This window comes from Cricetulus griseus, chromosome 4 (assembly GCF_003668045.3).
Source record: "Cricetulus griseus strain 17A/GY chromosome 4, alternate assembly CriGri-PICRH-1.0, whole genome shotgun sequence".
Classification (NCBI taxonomy): domain Eukaryota; kingdom Metazoa; phylum Chordata; class Mammalia; order Rodentia; family Cricetidae; genus Cricetulus; species Cricetulus griseus.
Genome location: NC_048597.1, coordinates 123,761,445 through 123,777,336, shown reverse-complemented (window position 1 = coordinate 123,777,336; position 15,892 = coordinate 123,761,445). Strand labels below are relative to the sequence as shown.

General features: G+C 39.8%; 1 protein-coding gene across 1 annotated transcript in view; it reads left to right on the top strand.

Annotated features, from left to right (window-relative positions):
• Window positions 1-1,191, top strand: part of Cntn5 (contactin 5) — a 469,456-nt gene extending 468,265 nt beyond the window's left edge. Inside the window, exon 23 of the mRNA XM_035444195.1 lies at window positions 1,091-1,191. Within this exon, the coding sequence (XP_035300086.1) occupies window positions 1,091-1,191 (101 nt within the window). The remainder of the gene's footprint in view (window positions 1-1,090) is intronic.
• The last annotated feature ends 14,701 nt before the right edge of the window (window positions 1,192-15,892 follow it).

The following is a 15,892-nucleotide window of genomic DNA, read 5'->3' as shown; positions in this document are numbered from 1 at the left end:
TTTTTTCCCTAAATTGCCTTTTGTCAGAGTTATTTCATCACCGCAACAAGAGAGGAAACTAAGTCACTGTTTTGAGAGGCACAATCCAGGAGAGCATCTGGACCTACAAATCACCAGCTCTGTACTTTAATCACATTCCTCATCTTTTGTTTTCTTTATACTTTTTTATTTTTAGGTTATAATATAATTGCATTTCTCCTTTTCCTTTATTTACTCCAGACCTTCCCTATACTCCTCCTTGTTTTCCTTCAAATTCATGGGCCCTTTATTTTACTAATTGTTAAACAATACTTTTTCTCATCTGCAACAGGATGACCATGCTACTTACCACATAGGAATGTTACAAGGATCAAGAAAGACAGTATGTGTTAAGGTATTAAGGGCTTATTAGCATGCTTGGCATCTGAAGAGTAGTTATGTCAGTGACTGACATTTCAGCATACTTCTAGCTTGAAGAACCATTCCTAAAGTTACTGTCTTAAAATGGTTCTTAATGTATGGGTGTATGATGCTGTCAAACCACCTTAGACCAATCAACTCAGGCAAGTTAATTCAGTTCATGAAACTTCGTGTGATGATTTGATCTCATGAAAGAACTTCTCCTAAGTCTGAGAAAGATATATATGCTTGCCTTTTATTTTGCAAACTTTGAAATGAGGGTGTAGGATTTAACCCTGCTAGGTGAAATAATCAAATTGCCATGAATATAATAAATAAAATATTTTATTTATGAAATATTATGAATGTGTCACATCACACTTTTCCTAATTATTTTTGTTTCAGTTCTTGAATTGTTAAGCTCTGAAAGAATGATTTTATTCCCATACTTTGACCTTAAAATACTTCCGACCTGTGCACCTCTAGCAGAAATAGTCCATTATCAGTGATAGATTCATCAATTGGAAATGGTTCAGGGTTTCACTACATTTTGCAGATAAACTTCAACATCCTTGTGAGGGCAGAGATCTCAGACAATGCTTTATTTCATAGCAGAACAATGCCTGGGACAGAAGACCAACCCTGCAGTCCAGTACCACTAAGAACATTCCTTACCAACTGGCTTCATTAGAGACTTCTCTTTTGTTCACAGGTGGGAAAATCACGAGCGCTCAGTCAACCCTGCACTCTCTCTCCAAGTGGTCCTCAGTAACACTGCTCTTGGCTTTGATGCTTCCTTCCAGTTCCTCGTGAAAGCTGCTCATGCAGTTTGCTTTTCTTTGCTTTAGCTAGAGGAAGCAGCAGTGGACCGTGGCAGAGTGAGTGGAGACCCAGGACCCCGAGAAAAGCTTTGAACTTACGGGACAACAGTCAGTGCACTCTCAGGAGTTTGCAGGGGAGTATGAGTTACCCATCAGGTTTCTCTTTGGATTTTGTAAATGGAGAGGACAGTTCTTGGTCCAATAAAAATATGCAGATTGTATGTAATGAAATTTTGTAAGCAAAGGTAATTTCTGTCAGATGTATTCTTAATTTTTTAATATGTTGGCATTTGATTTTCTATTTGACAATTCTGAGGGCCATCCATCTGTTACAGTGATGGTCTCAATCAGCCTACTCTAAAACAAATACTAACCCAGGAAAGCAACATGTTATCAAGACTCTGAGTCTAGCGTTTTCCAAACTTCCCATCAGAACACTGCTTCGACACCAAACCAGCAGGAAATAAGAATTTCCTCAGTTATCAGGGTCCATGATAGGGTAAATATATAAAAGAATTCTCAAAAACTGTTGTACGACTGGATAGCAAAGTAGCAAGTTTCATTAATAGGCCATTCTACACGTGCCCATATAATAAGTATTACAGTAAGGATTTTACATTAGTGGAAGTTAAATAGAAAGTTTTCCCAAATAGGTTTATTATTTCCTATTGAGTGCCATGTGATGTAACAGCAAATACAGTCCATGTTTAATGTTGAAAGATAGTTTAAAGTCACAAAAATAGTGACCACTAAAAACTGAAATGGCATAATGCCACAGGTGCTAATATAAAAGTGCAAAGAATACAGTACAGGCATGTCCCATTTCTCCACCTGCTATCGAAATGGATATAGAATTGAAAGCAAGGCTTTGTTCTAATTTCAAATGATTTTTAAGGACAAGGACAGTTGGTGGAAGAGGTAATAAAGCAAGCAATTCAAACAAAAAATATCTGAGTTTTTTGTTACGGCTGTATATCACATGCCACTCATAAATGTTTCCCAACTACTGTAATAAAGAGGGTCTGTAGGTTCACTGATGGTCTTAAGACTGAGTTGTAGAAACATGGCACTGCCACAGGGCTTCAACTAGTCTAGCCAAAGTCTGCATTGCTGGATTCCATGTCTTCAGAGATAACCTAAAAGAGAGTTCAAAAAAAAAAAAGCTAAGTGAGATAATCCTACTTAATGATGTGACAGGATGCAAAGCACAAGGATGCACAAGGTGGTTATCACTTCTATGAAGACTTCAGAAATGATGCTTATAGCAACCTCACTTTCCAGAAGGAACCTGGAGATGCTGGCTATTTGAACAATACTCATATGAGCGCAAAAGGCAGATTCCATTGCTTTGCCTTTATATGATATAAGCCAATTAATTTTATTAGCATCTTTAATAACAAACAAAATGAAAATACCAAGCTTAAGTCAATGATGCTTGGGGGCATCTATCCTGAATATCATAAAAGTTTTCAGATTACAGTGCAACTATCTGCCAGGTATTCATATTCTCTTTGGATAAAGTTGTATCCCAGACAGCTCTAAGTAAAGGAAAGACAACATAAAAGATGATTTTAGTCAATAGACTGTTACAGTAAATACTAAGACAGCGACTATTCAAGTCTATGAATAATAAAACCACGTGGCCTTTCTCGTGTGCCTCCTGGGGAATAGGAGAGGCGGAATTTCACAAATAGAAAGCAAAAGATGAGCTTCCCCAAGTATGGTGTCACTTGCAGGAACAAATCATGCATTTGAAAAAATGTAGAATGATATTTTTTAAAAACTTGTTTTCCATATTTGGCAAATTGAGGAATTTTCTTCATTTATTACTGAGGTTCTCTTCTAGATTTACTGAAGAACTTTAAGACTCAAATTCTTAACTAAATTCTCCTAATATAAAACCTAGAAAATAAAAATGTCACATTCTGGCAGATTCTGACTAACCAACATTCCCAAATCCCTGGTGGCTGTTCATCGATACCCAGGTATCCACACGCAAAGCATCTGATGTCACATTCCCAAATAACGCAGAGATGTGGAATGTTTTTACTCAACATGCACAAAATATGTATTTTGCATCATGAACCTATTTAAAATAAAACGGATTTTCACTGTATCTGTATTTCTGTATTCCATATTTGTTATTTTGTAGCAAGCAGACAGCATTCTTATCCAGGAACATTATTTTTCAACAACAGTACTGAGAAAGTTTTTTCTCTGGTTGAATGGTAACCACACAGTCTTACATCACTACAGAGACTGTATTTTTTATAATGCCCATTGAATCATAAGAAAACAGCACTCCTTATCATGAGACACTTCATGACAGCAAATGTTTTGCATATGTAACTGAAGGTACTGTGGACTCTGTGTCAAATCATTAAATATATTGTATACAGTCTTATATATACTATATATAATGGTATATATCATGTGGAAGACACAGTAAGATAATAGTTCTGTGTACTGTTCTTGTAACATTAGACCTTTTTAATAAATAATTGCATTTTTATTGACTTTTATTTTCTCTCCTGTCAACTACATTAATGTTAATATTTTAAGCAGACCACAGAATGGCTATGTTTAGAGCAATGGATTTTTGTGGAAAATAACGTCCGTTAAAACTTTACATGCTCTTACTTTGGGTTCAAAACTCTCCATGAGATCTGAGGAGATGACTCCGTTGGCAAAGGTGCCTGTCACCAAGCCAAAAGGACTACTTCATGTTGCCCTAACCTACACACACACACACACACACACACACACACACACACCTACACATAAGTAACTAAATAATGAAATGTAATTTTAAAAATCTCCATAGAGATCTATTCTAATCCCAAGTTGAATATCTATAGCTATGTCAAAGACAAAAACAAGTTAAGATCTGGGTCAAACTCAGGAGCTGTTCTGTTTCCAGACAGCAGACTCTATGGAACCAGGTGGGTACAATGTATGTGAAAGGCATGCTTTGGCTTCTTTGGTTAGCAAGTCAGTCCCACTCTGTCTTGTGTACAATTGGCACAGGTATTTATGTGCTCTTTCATGCCTTCTTAGTACCATTCATTCACCTCTACTTTACCAACAGGCATAGGGTTGTTTACTCACAGACATTTCTCTACTGTCTTCTAGCCTAGCATAACACCAATTATATAACAAGTCAACATTGAATTAGATAAATGTAAAATTAGCTTAAGCTTACCTGGAGAATAGGCTTTCCACATCTGGATGATGGTCAACTCACCTGAGACCCTACATCCCTAAGTACCTGTTCAGTGAATCACAAATGAAAGCAACTATTTTCCAACACAAAATAGAACAAGTCTACTAATGGGACTTTAGCAATATTTAATAATTTTACATATGCATTTACTGTCTGACCTAACAACATCAACTAGAGGGAAGAGGTAGAGGAAGTGGAGGAGGAGGAGGGTAAAGAGGAGGAGGAAATATAGAAGAAATAGTAGAATTCCAAAAGTAGAAGTTAAGAATGAAACATAAGACCTTGAGTTTGGTGCCCAGCATAAAGACTGTGGGAGGAACAAGGATAATGATTATCAGATATTGGAGCTACTAGGTAAAATGGTAAGGAAAAGTGTAACATGTGAATGCAGTGGTTTTAACATCACTGAAGGAGATGCCAAGACAGGACATACTTCAGGACAGGAGAAGAGAAGGGGAGGGGAGGAGAGAAGGGAGGGGCCAAGGAGAGGGGGATATAAATGATCTTTCTAATATCCCTTGAAATTCAGCATGAATCTGATCAGCCTTTCCTGTTTCTATTTTGCAAGAAAAGCTGCAGGAAAAATTTTTTTAATTAAATAATATCAGAAGACTGGAAACAGACTGAACCTCAATGTGACATATTAAACAATACAATAGATCCACTTTCTTCCACAAAAGTGTCACACATAAGTAAAATGGGAAGTAATCTGCTGTATATTAGAGAGTGACATCTGCCAAGCACAGTATAGAGACATCTTGGGATCCTGATTCAAAGAGACTGACTCTAAGAAGGCATCATTTGGGAATATAGGGGAATTTTAATATGAGTTAAGTAATAAATAGGAAGAAATAGAAGTATCACTAACAAATTTAAAGTATTTATCAGTTACAGATAAACTGAAGTATGTGTGAGTAAAATGGGATGATTCTGGAATTTTCCTCAAAATAACAAAGTAAATAAAACTAACTTTGAAGTGAAATATATGAAAGAGCAGCAGAATGTTTATAATTACTGAACGAATTTATAGTATAGTGTTTTATTCTATTAGTGTGTGTTTAATATTTCTACATAGTAAGAAGTTGAAAGGCCTCTGATTTCAAGTGTAGTAGGAAACACCTGTGAAACCCCATCAACCCTGGTGGGGAACAGAGATCTCTGGGAAATACCACCAAACCTTGGTGGGTAATGGAGACAGCCATGCCGCACCTTCAGTGACTTGGCAGACTGCCAAGTCTTGTCTACCAATGACTATTTATGGGAAAATAAAAACTTACACCAAATAAAACTGATCTGGATCCTCTGTGTTTGATTTAAAAAGAAAACAAAATTCTCTCCTCAGAAAACCATTATAGCATGGCACTTTGATAGTTTCTTTATGTTTTCTGGTTATTATGCCATGGTGATAATATACACCTTTATCTTTGTAATACATATAATTAATGACTCATAGCCATGCACAAATACATTTTTGCATCATGTTATATTAGATGAATAAAACAAAAATTCACAGAATAGCTGTTTTCACTTGCCACATAAAACTGAACCTGCAGTTTTTAACAATTATTCACTATGAAAACTGTCCATAGCCCACATTCTATTAACAGTGACTAGGCCTATTTATACTTAAAATATTTAGAGATGGGAGACTGACGTGACTCAGCAGGTAGATAAATATGCCTTTTGCCATACCAGATAAGTTTAGTTTAATCCCCAGGACCATGATGAAAGGAGAGAAACAACTTTTGCAAGTGTTGTCTGACCTCTACATATGTTCCCTACACACTAAATACATAAAAGAATAATTAGCTTGTATGGAAGAGAAAACTTTTCAAAAATACTCAAAGATGGTCAAATTCTTGTGTTGCTTGCTCAGTTTGAACAAACTCATACCAGTGACTAAAAAAATAAAAAAATTAAAACTAGGTAGAAAAAACACCTATATGCACTCACACATCTGGAGTTCTGTCAGTGACCTCTGTAATATGTTGCACATTAGCCTCATGGGAGTTTATTATTGTTTGAAAGAAGAGATGATAAAATCACAGAAGTAGACCAGCAACAGCCATTTCCTATATGACAGAAACTGGCTTGCTACATCTGCTTCCCCACCCCTAGGAACATAGTTGAACCACATCAGAGCTCCACATAGACTGAGGTGTGGAGCATTCTCACGAATTCAGTGTGTCAAATATGTGCCATCTGTCCATGTCTAACCTCTTATAGCCAAGGGTTTACTGTCTAAAAAGCTGCTCAAATGCAAATTATTTCTAAGTATTTTAGAGTCAAAAGGAAGCATTCTGAGGATGAAGTTTTTGAGTTCGCAATGACAATTTGAGTCAGAAAGATAAAATAAACACTTGAGAGCAGTGTTTCCACACTCCCTCAGTCTCATCTGGTTCTGAGACCATGATGCCAAGCTAATTCATTCCCAACTGCCACCAAGCCAATGGGCCCCCTTGACATTCATACAACCCTACTGCCTGGGTTAAGCAGCACCATGACTAGGAGTTCCAAGCACTACACCATGCCTGTCTCTCTAAAGCAGACACACTAACAGGCCAGTCATGTTTTCAGTCATAATGCCATAGTCCAAAGCAAGGCTCGGTCTATCCGAGAAGCTCCTAGAAATATTGGCTGGTGTGAAAGTCCACAAAGCCAGTTGCTTGCTAGGTAAACATTGAAGATGAATAGAGCTACATAGATAAGAGTGTCCCCTTGCTTTGTCCAAATATCTAGCCTTCTCCAAAATGTGCCACACAACCTGAATATACACTTGGCAGATGTGGGTCCAAGTAATCTTAGCAGAAATCAGGACAACTGTGTACACATTGTCTTATTCTTTCCTCCCTCATTTCCTCTTTCCTTTGTACTCCCTGCCATGAGACTTCTCCAAAATCCATTTCCTAGATAACCGGCCTGAATCAGTCTCTAGTATACTTTGAAGGTGTTGGTGGCTGTTTTGATGACTGGCAAATGAGTTACATAAAACAAAACTGTGTCATCCAATAGTGCCAGGACTCAGGGATAGTGAATAAACAAGAGTCTTGATGGAAGATCTATCTTGAACTTGTCCCCAATATCATATGGCAAATAAATAAGAAATTTGGAAAATCATTATTTTAAAACCCTAATGAAATATTGATTCTGGCAATATTTATCAATGGTTGCTAAGAAAAATCATTACAAGAATGATGAAGAATCTGACTTTGGATTGCAACTAAAACCTACTTATTAATTTTAGCATCACCCAAAATGAGTCAATCCTACATTATTGACAACCTGAGGTGATACAGGATGAAGTATATAATACTACTGTAAGCTTTAATTAATACTAGTGTAAGCCCACATAATTGAAAATAAACCTAAATTAACCAACTTCTATCAGTTGCACAGGCTGTGTACCCGAGTACACAGGAATATGTGAGACGTGACAGTGCCCACTGCATAATAGTGTGGAGGGGCAGGACAGAGTAGAGGCTCCTCCTTAATAAGAACTTTAGAAAAAATGTGAAATACAAATACATTGACTTAACTTTAACTCAAATTTTAAAAAACATTAATAAATATTTTAGATGGCTATTATAAACAGTCAAGTTCATGTTAAAGTAATTGTTTTAGGTATAAACAGGGACTGCACTGGTGTTTGTTGTTCTTATTTCTATTTTCATTGATTCTTTGGGGGTTTTACATCATGCTTACTGATGGCATTCATCTCTCTATCTCCCCACCATCCACCTTCTGGCCTTGCAACTCTCCTAAATTTAAAGGTGAAACTAAAAACCAAAGAAACAAACAAAAAACTAATGAAGAATCTCATCGTGGAAGCTGTAGTGTGGCCTGCTGAGTTACATAATTAACTCTTTGCTTCTTTCAACGTTACTTGCAAGTGCTCATTGCCATGAGTCTGCTATGTTATCCATAACAGGCTCTCACTGGGGCTCTCTCTTGGATATCCTGCTGTTGTCCCGTCTTGGAGATCCTGCAGTTTTGGAACTGTAGGTCCATCCCCTTCACATGCTCCAATATAGCTCATAAGTGAGATGAACGTTGGGGTAGGCCAATTCAAATCCCTTGTTCTGGGCCTCGGTGGTAACTGGCTGCTCAACCCACCAGCTTTTCCCCATTGTCACTACTGAATGAGCTCTCTAGCGCTGCCTTGGCCAGCCCACACAAAGCAGCCAGCAACAAGGAATGGGGCCAGTTTTTTTGCTCTCGGGCCCTCAGGTCCAGCTCATCCACCCACACACCACCAGGGCCAGCTCCAGTATCTTGCCCAGGCAGGCACAGAGCCTTCTTTCTCTTGATTGCTGTACAGAGTGTACAGGTTTGGAGGAGGTTGTCAACTACACTGCCCCCATGCCCTCAGGGCTGACTAACGTATGCCCCCCAAACAGGGTCAGCTGTAGTGTGCTGTAGCTGGTGAGGGCAGGGCTAGTTCTCCTACACTCATGGCCTGGTGGCAGCTCTCTTGCCCGCTGCAGGTAGCAAGGGGTGGGAGGAGGAAGACATCTTTACCTCATCCACGCTACCACATGGCAGAAAATGGAGGATAGGGTCAGCTCTGTTTTCCTCACACCCTCAGGGAGGCTCATTTGCACCACTTCCAACAGGGGCAGCTCTAATGCACTTTGCTAGTGGGGTGGAGTTCCTGCTCTCCCTTGTGCTGCAGTCCATGAGGGACAAGGATAGTGCTCCAACTCTCCAGGGGCCAGCAACTTACAAACAGGACTTATGCTACACCCATGTGTGTGGTGCTTAGGTTTCTCCATCCTCAAATGCCGAAGTTCAAGTGAAACAATCCTTTCTGCACTCGGGATGTCAGCGAAAGCAACAAGAAGTGTTACTCTACACCATTAGCATCTCTAACGAGGGTATCCCTCACAAAATCTCTACAGTCATTAAAAAACATTTACATTATGCCGAGTTTGCTAATTTCCACTGGGATTTGTCCCTAATTATATTAGCACAGTACTTCAGCTATGATTTGAATATAGTGACAATGCAGAGGCCAGCTTGGATCATTTTTCATTATTTTTAATGACATTAATCCTTTTTCCCATTTAATACTTCTGACCATGAATTTCAAATCCCATCCCTCCATCTCCAGGACGCAAAGCATTTGCAGAGGACCACACTGAGCTCACAGAAGTGGACTTACCTTCAGACACCAAGAATAAAACTTCCCCTGCCTTTTCCTTTGGCCTTCATTTACATTAGTTTGCATATTTTACAGTTCAGCTATTATTATTGATTTGAGGGCTGATTTATAATAAATCAATACCCCAGTATAGTGATGTTATAACTATGTAAATGATTTTAAGAACGGCTTCTCTGTGGGGCTGGAGAGATGGCTCCAACATTAAGAACTCTTTGTTGCTTCTGCAGGGGATCAGAATTGATCCTAACCAACTGTAGCAGGGAGCTCACACCACCTCTAACTCCAGATCCAGGGGATCTGATGCCCTCTTCTGGACCTTAGAAGTACCTGTGCTCACTCACCCATACACACCACACCACACCCATACACACCACATATGCACCACGTACACACCACACACACACACACACACACACACACACACACACACACACACCACACATATATATGCATGTGCACACACATACATACACACTCCCATCACATACACACAAACCACATACATACACATGCACCACATACACACATACCCCACACACACACACACACACACACACACACACACACACACACACACTCACATCACACACACCACACACATGCATACATACACACCACATACACACATACATATGCATACACACTACATACACACAAACACACATACAAATACGCATGCACACACACATGCACACACATACACACATATCACACACATACATACATACTTTAAAATAAAGTAATCCTCAAAATAATTGCTTCCTTAATGTTTGAGGATGACAAAAGTTTTCATTTTGTGTGTATTCTTTTTGACAATTCAATCTGATTGTTAAAAAAAAAAAACAACACTATTCTTAGAATATATTCAGTCGCCACAGAAACACCTGTACATCTGGGCTTACTGCCACACAGTTCACAATAGTGAGGTTATGGACAGCATAGGTGATGATCACCAGGGAGCTGGATAAAACAAATGTGGCATAAATATATCATGGAGTTTTATTTATCCGTAAACAACAATGAAAGTATGTTGTTGGCAAGAAAAGGGATGGAGTAGAGATTATATTAAGGAAAATAATCTAGATTCAGAAAGGTGGCACTCCGTGTCTTTTTCTCTGATTTGGAGCCTGGGTTTTATGTAGAAATATGAATGCATATACAAATATGACTTAAAAGTCAAGACTGTCTAGAAAAAGGAGATGGACTAGTGGGGAAGAGAAAGGCAGAGAATGCAAAGCAGGATGTGGTCAAAGTGCATGATACACGTGAATGCGGATTCTTTATAAAATGACCATTTGCCAATAGAATGTGTCTTTACAAGATGTTCTTGAGCTAGGTATATTTAGAGCAGACACCTATAGTACCAGACATGGAGGCAGAAATACCAGAAGCACAAAGCCCACCTCAGCATCATAGTTGAAAAAGCTTGTGTTACACGAGACCTTGTCTTTAAGAAACTAAGGGCTGTTTGCTCTTTCCCCTATTACTTTAGCTATTAATTACACAAATTTATTTTGAACAAATATTCTGCTTCATTAATATGGAACTTTTACTCAAAATTAAGATTTTTTACCTCAAAGGCACTCTGTGGATGCTCAGTTGGCAGTTGTTTTTCTGTACTAAAGGTAGAGACACCACACATGAAATGGGCCCCTTGCTTTTGGTCAGTGATAAGTCACAGGTAAGGACTAATCTATAAGATAAAGAACATAAATCTGTTTTACCTATTGTGGTAGGAGATTCAAATACAGAAAAATATGTTGCAAAAATGAATGGAATAGAAAAATCAGATGTTCAATCTCCTCAGGACTTAGTCTAAGTATCCATTTGCATGAAAGTAGCCATGCAAACCCCTGTCATTCACAGAGTTTAAACTTCGTGAAACGCACACACTTGCACACACAGTGGAGGAGGGAGAGAGAGAGAGAGAGAGAGAGAGAGAGAGAGAGAGAGAGAGAGAGAGAGAGAATTGACCTTCTCTCTCCAAAACCACAAACTCTAGCATGAAAGGATTAATGGACAGACCTGACCTGTTGATTTAGGTCCTAATTTACATGGTAAAATTGAACAGCGACTGATGAGATAAATGAAGTTAGGCTCTGGTGCCAACAAACCTAACTGCCATTGTGCTGGTTGTGTCTCATAGATCAACTACTGGCACGCTTTGTCTTCTCTTCATTCCAACCTCCAAGCTTAGGGGATAACCTGCTTCTGGAAAATTATGTCATGTGACAGAGGGAAGGGAAGAAGGGACAAAGTACTCCATGGGCCTTAAAGTGTCCACATAAGGAGCAAGTGCTGCTGCCACCTCACTTCACAGATGATCCCTAGCTGTGTCTTCACACTCCTGCATCCAACAAGATCAAGAAGTATGAATCTATGAATCATAGAGGAAGAGGAGAGAAAATGAAATACTTGGCTTTTACCACATGATCAAGTCATTGCAAATAGTGTACACACCCTCCAGGGGAGGCAGAACAAAGTGACTGAGGTCAGTGTCAGAACCCAGTCCCAGTCCTACTTTGCCCCATGAATGGCTTCTGCACATCACAAAATAACTCTCTCTGGAAAGGAAATGCATCCCAGAAAAGAGGATTTCACTTGCTTTATCCCATGTAATCCCTATAAGAGCTCTGTCCTGTGTGTCTCACTGCTGTCATTAAAAAGATGACATAAGACTAAGGTAAAAATGAAGTCAATTTACACACAAGTCAGTCAGCTGTCTGGGATGTCTGTCACCTGTCCTGTTCTCTGACTCTTCCTGAGCTCAGGCCGTGCATGAAAGATTATGTTTTCTGGCATTAACATTGTCATCTTCATTATTATCGTCCCTTCCCATCGGTGCCTACAGTATGAGCATCACTGAAGAGCCAGATTTGATGTCAGGTACTCAAGAGACTTCCTCATTTTTCCTCTTCATACTGAGTTAGGTGTTCTCCCTCCCACTCTGATCTCCCTGCACATGCTGACCCTCTTCAGGACAGGGACAAGATCCTGTCTTTGTGTTCTCAGAAGTTAGTACCACATTTTCATTGGCCTCACCATCAATACACAAAATAAATAAATGCTCCAACTGTGTTTGTAGATTCAAACTTGGTCAAGAACAACTTAAAGCAGCGTATTCAATCAGATAGGCTACAAAATCATTTAGAGCCAAACCTGAAGACAATGACCTACTCCTGTCACCCCAGGGCTTCAGCTGTCTTTCTTGTTAAATACAGGGATAAAACCAAATGATCTCGGAGTCTCTTAATTCAGCACCTTGGGGCCTGAGTGGCAATTTTTCTCAGCCGTCAAAATCTATAGAGATGTCCACCTGTGTCAGCTTTTGTCATCTCATCTAACAAGACTCACTAGTCAGGTTAACCAAAGCAGCTCTCTCCTGCAACACTCCCCTGTGTCCATTAGCTACTTGGTTTTACTAATTCAATGCTCTCAATCCACGCACAAACGCAAAACATATATTACTAAGTTGTGTAAATCTGCCAGTCAAAATCTTGATTGGAAACCTGAAAATGAACTCAGGTCTGTGGTAGAAGGCAGATGTCACGGTCCTGTGGCTAGGAGTGACATGAAAGGGGCTTGTGAAGAGGAGACAGAAAAAGTGCCAGGAAACCTTAAGCAAACCTTTCATTGGGGAAGGACAGTGAGGTGAATGCCCTGGTCAACTCAACAAGTATAAGTCATTATTTTATGCCACGGATTTGCTCGACAGTGAAGACTCAAGGCAACATAAAAATTGGAAATAAAACACACAGGGCTTGTGTTATCAAAGTTGGTGGCTGAGCCACTTCCAGTATACTTGAGGAGAATGAGCATTCTAATGTACAGTTGGTGACAAGTGTTTCTGGAGGCATCACTGCTGGTGAACCAGAAAAACTTAAACCACACCTCATGCCTTAAGGTGATAATGCCCTACCCACCTGCTTCTGGCTTCAGTCCATTGTTTTCTTCTCCATAAAAGACCCATGGACCCATGCAGGGGTCCATGGGAACCCAGCTACTTAGAGTCCTTCAGCAGTCTGACCCAGCCCTTCATCTCCATCTTCCCTTCTAACTCACCATTCTAAACTTTACACTGTGTATGAACTGCTAACCCCCAAGTTACTCTCCAACTGCCGTGCTTGGTCTACAGGTCCACAGCTCCTGCCCCAGAAACTGTGTCCCAGGTACAGACCAATGGGCATCCAAAACAGCCAGGAGGCTGCCACTGGCCAGAGGCAGAGTTATTAAAAAGACAAGAAGAGTGAGAGTGAGAGCCACCACAACAATCTGCAGAAAAGCGGGGGAGCGATGCCATCCGTATAGCTCTGGGCAGCATCTCCTCCTGTACCTTTATACATGTAATGCTAGTAAAGGCTGGTAGGGTTCAGCTTTTACCATTTCTTATCTGTAACAATTGCTTGGCACCTCTGTATATGGATATATATATTCCAAATATTAGGGCTAAAATTAAAGTTTCAATATATTTTACTAGCTCCCATGTTGAATTTAATTAACGGTTTTCTTGCTCTGTCAAGAAAATAATCTTCCATCCTTCAAATGTTTTATAAGAACTCCAGGCCTCCAGCACAGCAGACATCCCACTCACTGCAGAAAGCAAAAGCCCTGAACCGTCAGAGGATATCTTCTCATAACAGCTTAGCGAGTTAGTAAAAGTTCATACCTGTATGACAGACCAGATCTTGGCAAGAGTTCCAGGAATCCATCCTTTGCCTTTGGTTCTTCCCCTTTGATACCTGCTGCTCCTGGATCCAACTTTAACTAGATGCCAATACCAACCTCACACTCTGCTTTTATTATTTCCCTCTTGGTGCTGTTGGTGCTTCATCCTTCTTCACCCCCTAACTCAGGAATGATAAAGCAGCAAGAATTCAGTCACAGAAGAAATTAAAATTTTACAAAATCAGCAAGTTCGAAATAGTGAGTTTACACAATTAGAGGGTTTTCTTTTTTCTCAATAAGGGCCAAAGTTGTAGAGTCAGAAGAATAGAACAACACCAGAGGGCAACTGTCTTCATTTTGCAGTGACATTCGATAAAAGCAGTAGCTAGGGAGACACAGGATGACACAGGTGGGCTTTACAAATGCTGGAACTTCTTCCACACCCTCTTGTCTAGCTGTCTCCCCAGCTTCTAACAGACTGTCATTGGAAATGTGCTTTATGGTTCAACTACACACACTCCTGTAGCGTATGCTTCTCAGTGGTTAATCATTGTTACTAGGTGGAAAGGGTATGGTCATTCCTAAGACACTCATGACAATACTTGGAATTCCTGACTGCACAGCACATTTGATGCAAAAACCAGAGTGGGAGCAGAGATGCCTGTGATTGTTATGGCTTCCTGTTTGTTTTCACTTACACACTTACTGAGGGAGTTAGGGGCTTCTCTTCAAACTGGTATGGAGGGATAAGCAGGGTTTGCTTTGGGACGCTGAGAGTGTATTGCTGGCCTAACTTTTTAATCAAAACTTACTTCCTAAGTCATCTTCAGGCACAAATTAAACAGCTCTAGATAATGGGACCATTTCAACACTAGATTGTCTTTCAGAGACCTAGTGAAATGAGATGGAAGGCTCTCAAGCATCACTGCTTAAATGAAGCAGGAGGGGAGCACACAGCTTCACAGTAGGGTGGGCTGGGGAATTCTGCCCTTAGAGAGTCCAACCCAATTTTTAAAAATCAATTTGCAGAAAAAGTCTGTGTCAGAGGCTTGGGGATCCTATGGATATTCATTAAACTCCTTTTCTAAGGAGGCTGGCATAAGACTATAGTTTAGTTCTTTAAAGAATAGAACCTTCAAAAGAAAAGCCAATTTTGCTTTTATTTTTGAACTCAGTTTTACTGAGACCTGCCGACTTGATTTTTACTTGCTGCTGAGATGTCAGACTTTGAAAGCTCCTAAGTGGTCAAAGTGAACATCTGTGGTTATCTCAATTCCAGGCACATCCCCAGCCTCCCACTCCGTTTTAAGGAGGAAAAAAATCTTCATAAGCCTTAAGCTGACAGTGACAACAGCTACAGCTTTTCCATGAAGCCAAGCTGCTGAGCAGAATATTAAGTGTTGGGGCTAAACCTACCCTAAGGTGGTGACTCTTGGTCCTACTGAATTCAATTAGACCAGTCTCATTTTCATCATTAAATTATTTTGATGGGAGTCTTAATATCCTCTAAGGAAAGAACCATCCTTGGCTATAACTCACAAAAGAGATGGCCTTGTTTAGAGAGTCAAGGAAAAAGGCAGAACAGAATGAACCTGAGGCATTAACACCTTGAGTGTCACTTGCCTCCATGCCATCAGATCCTGG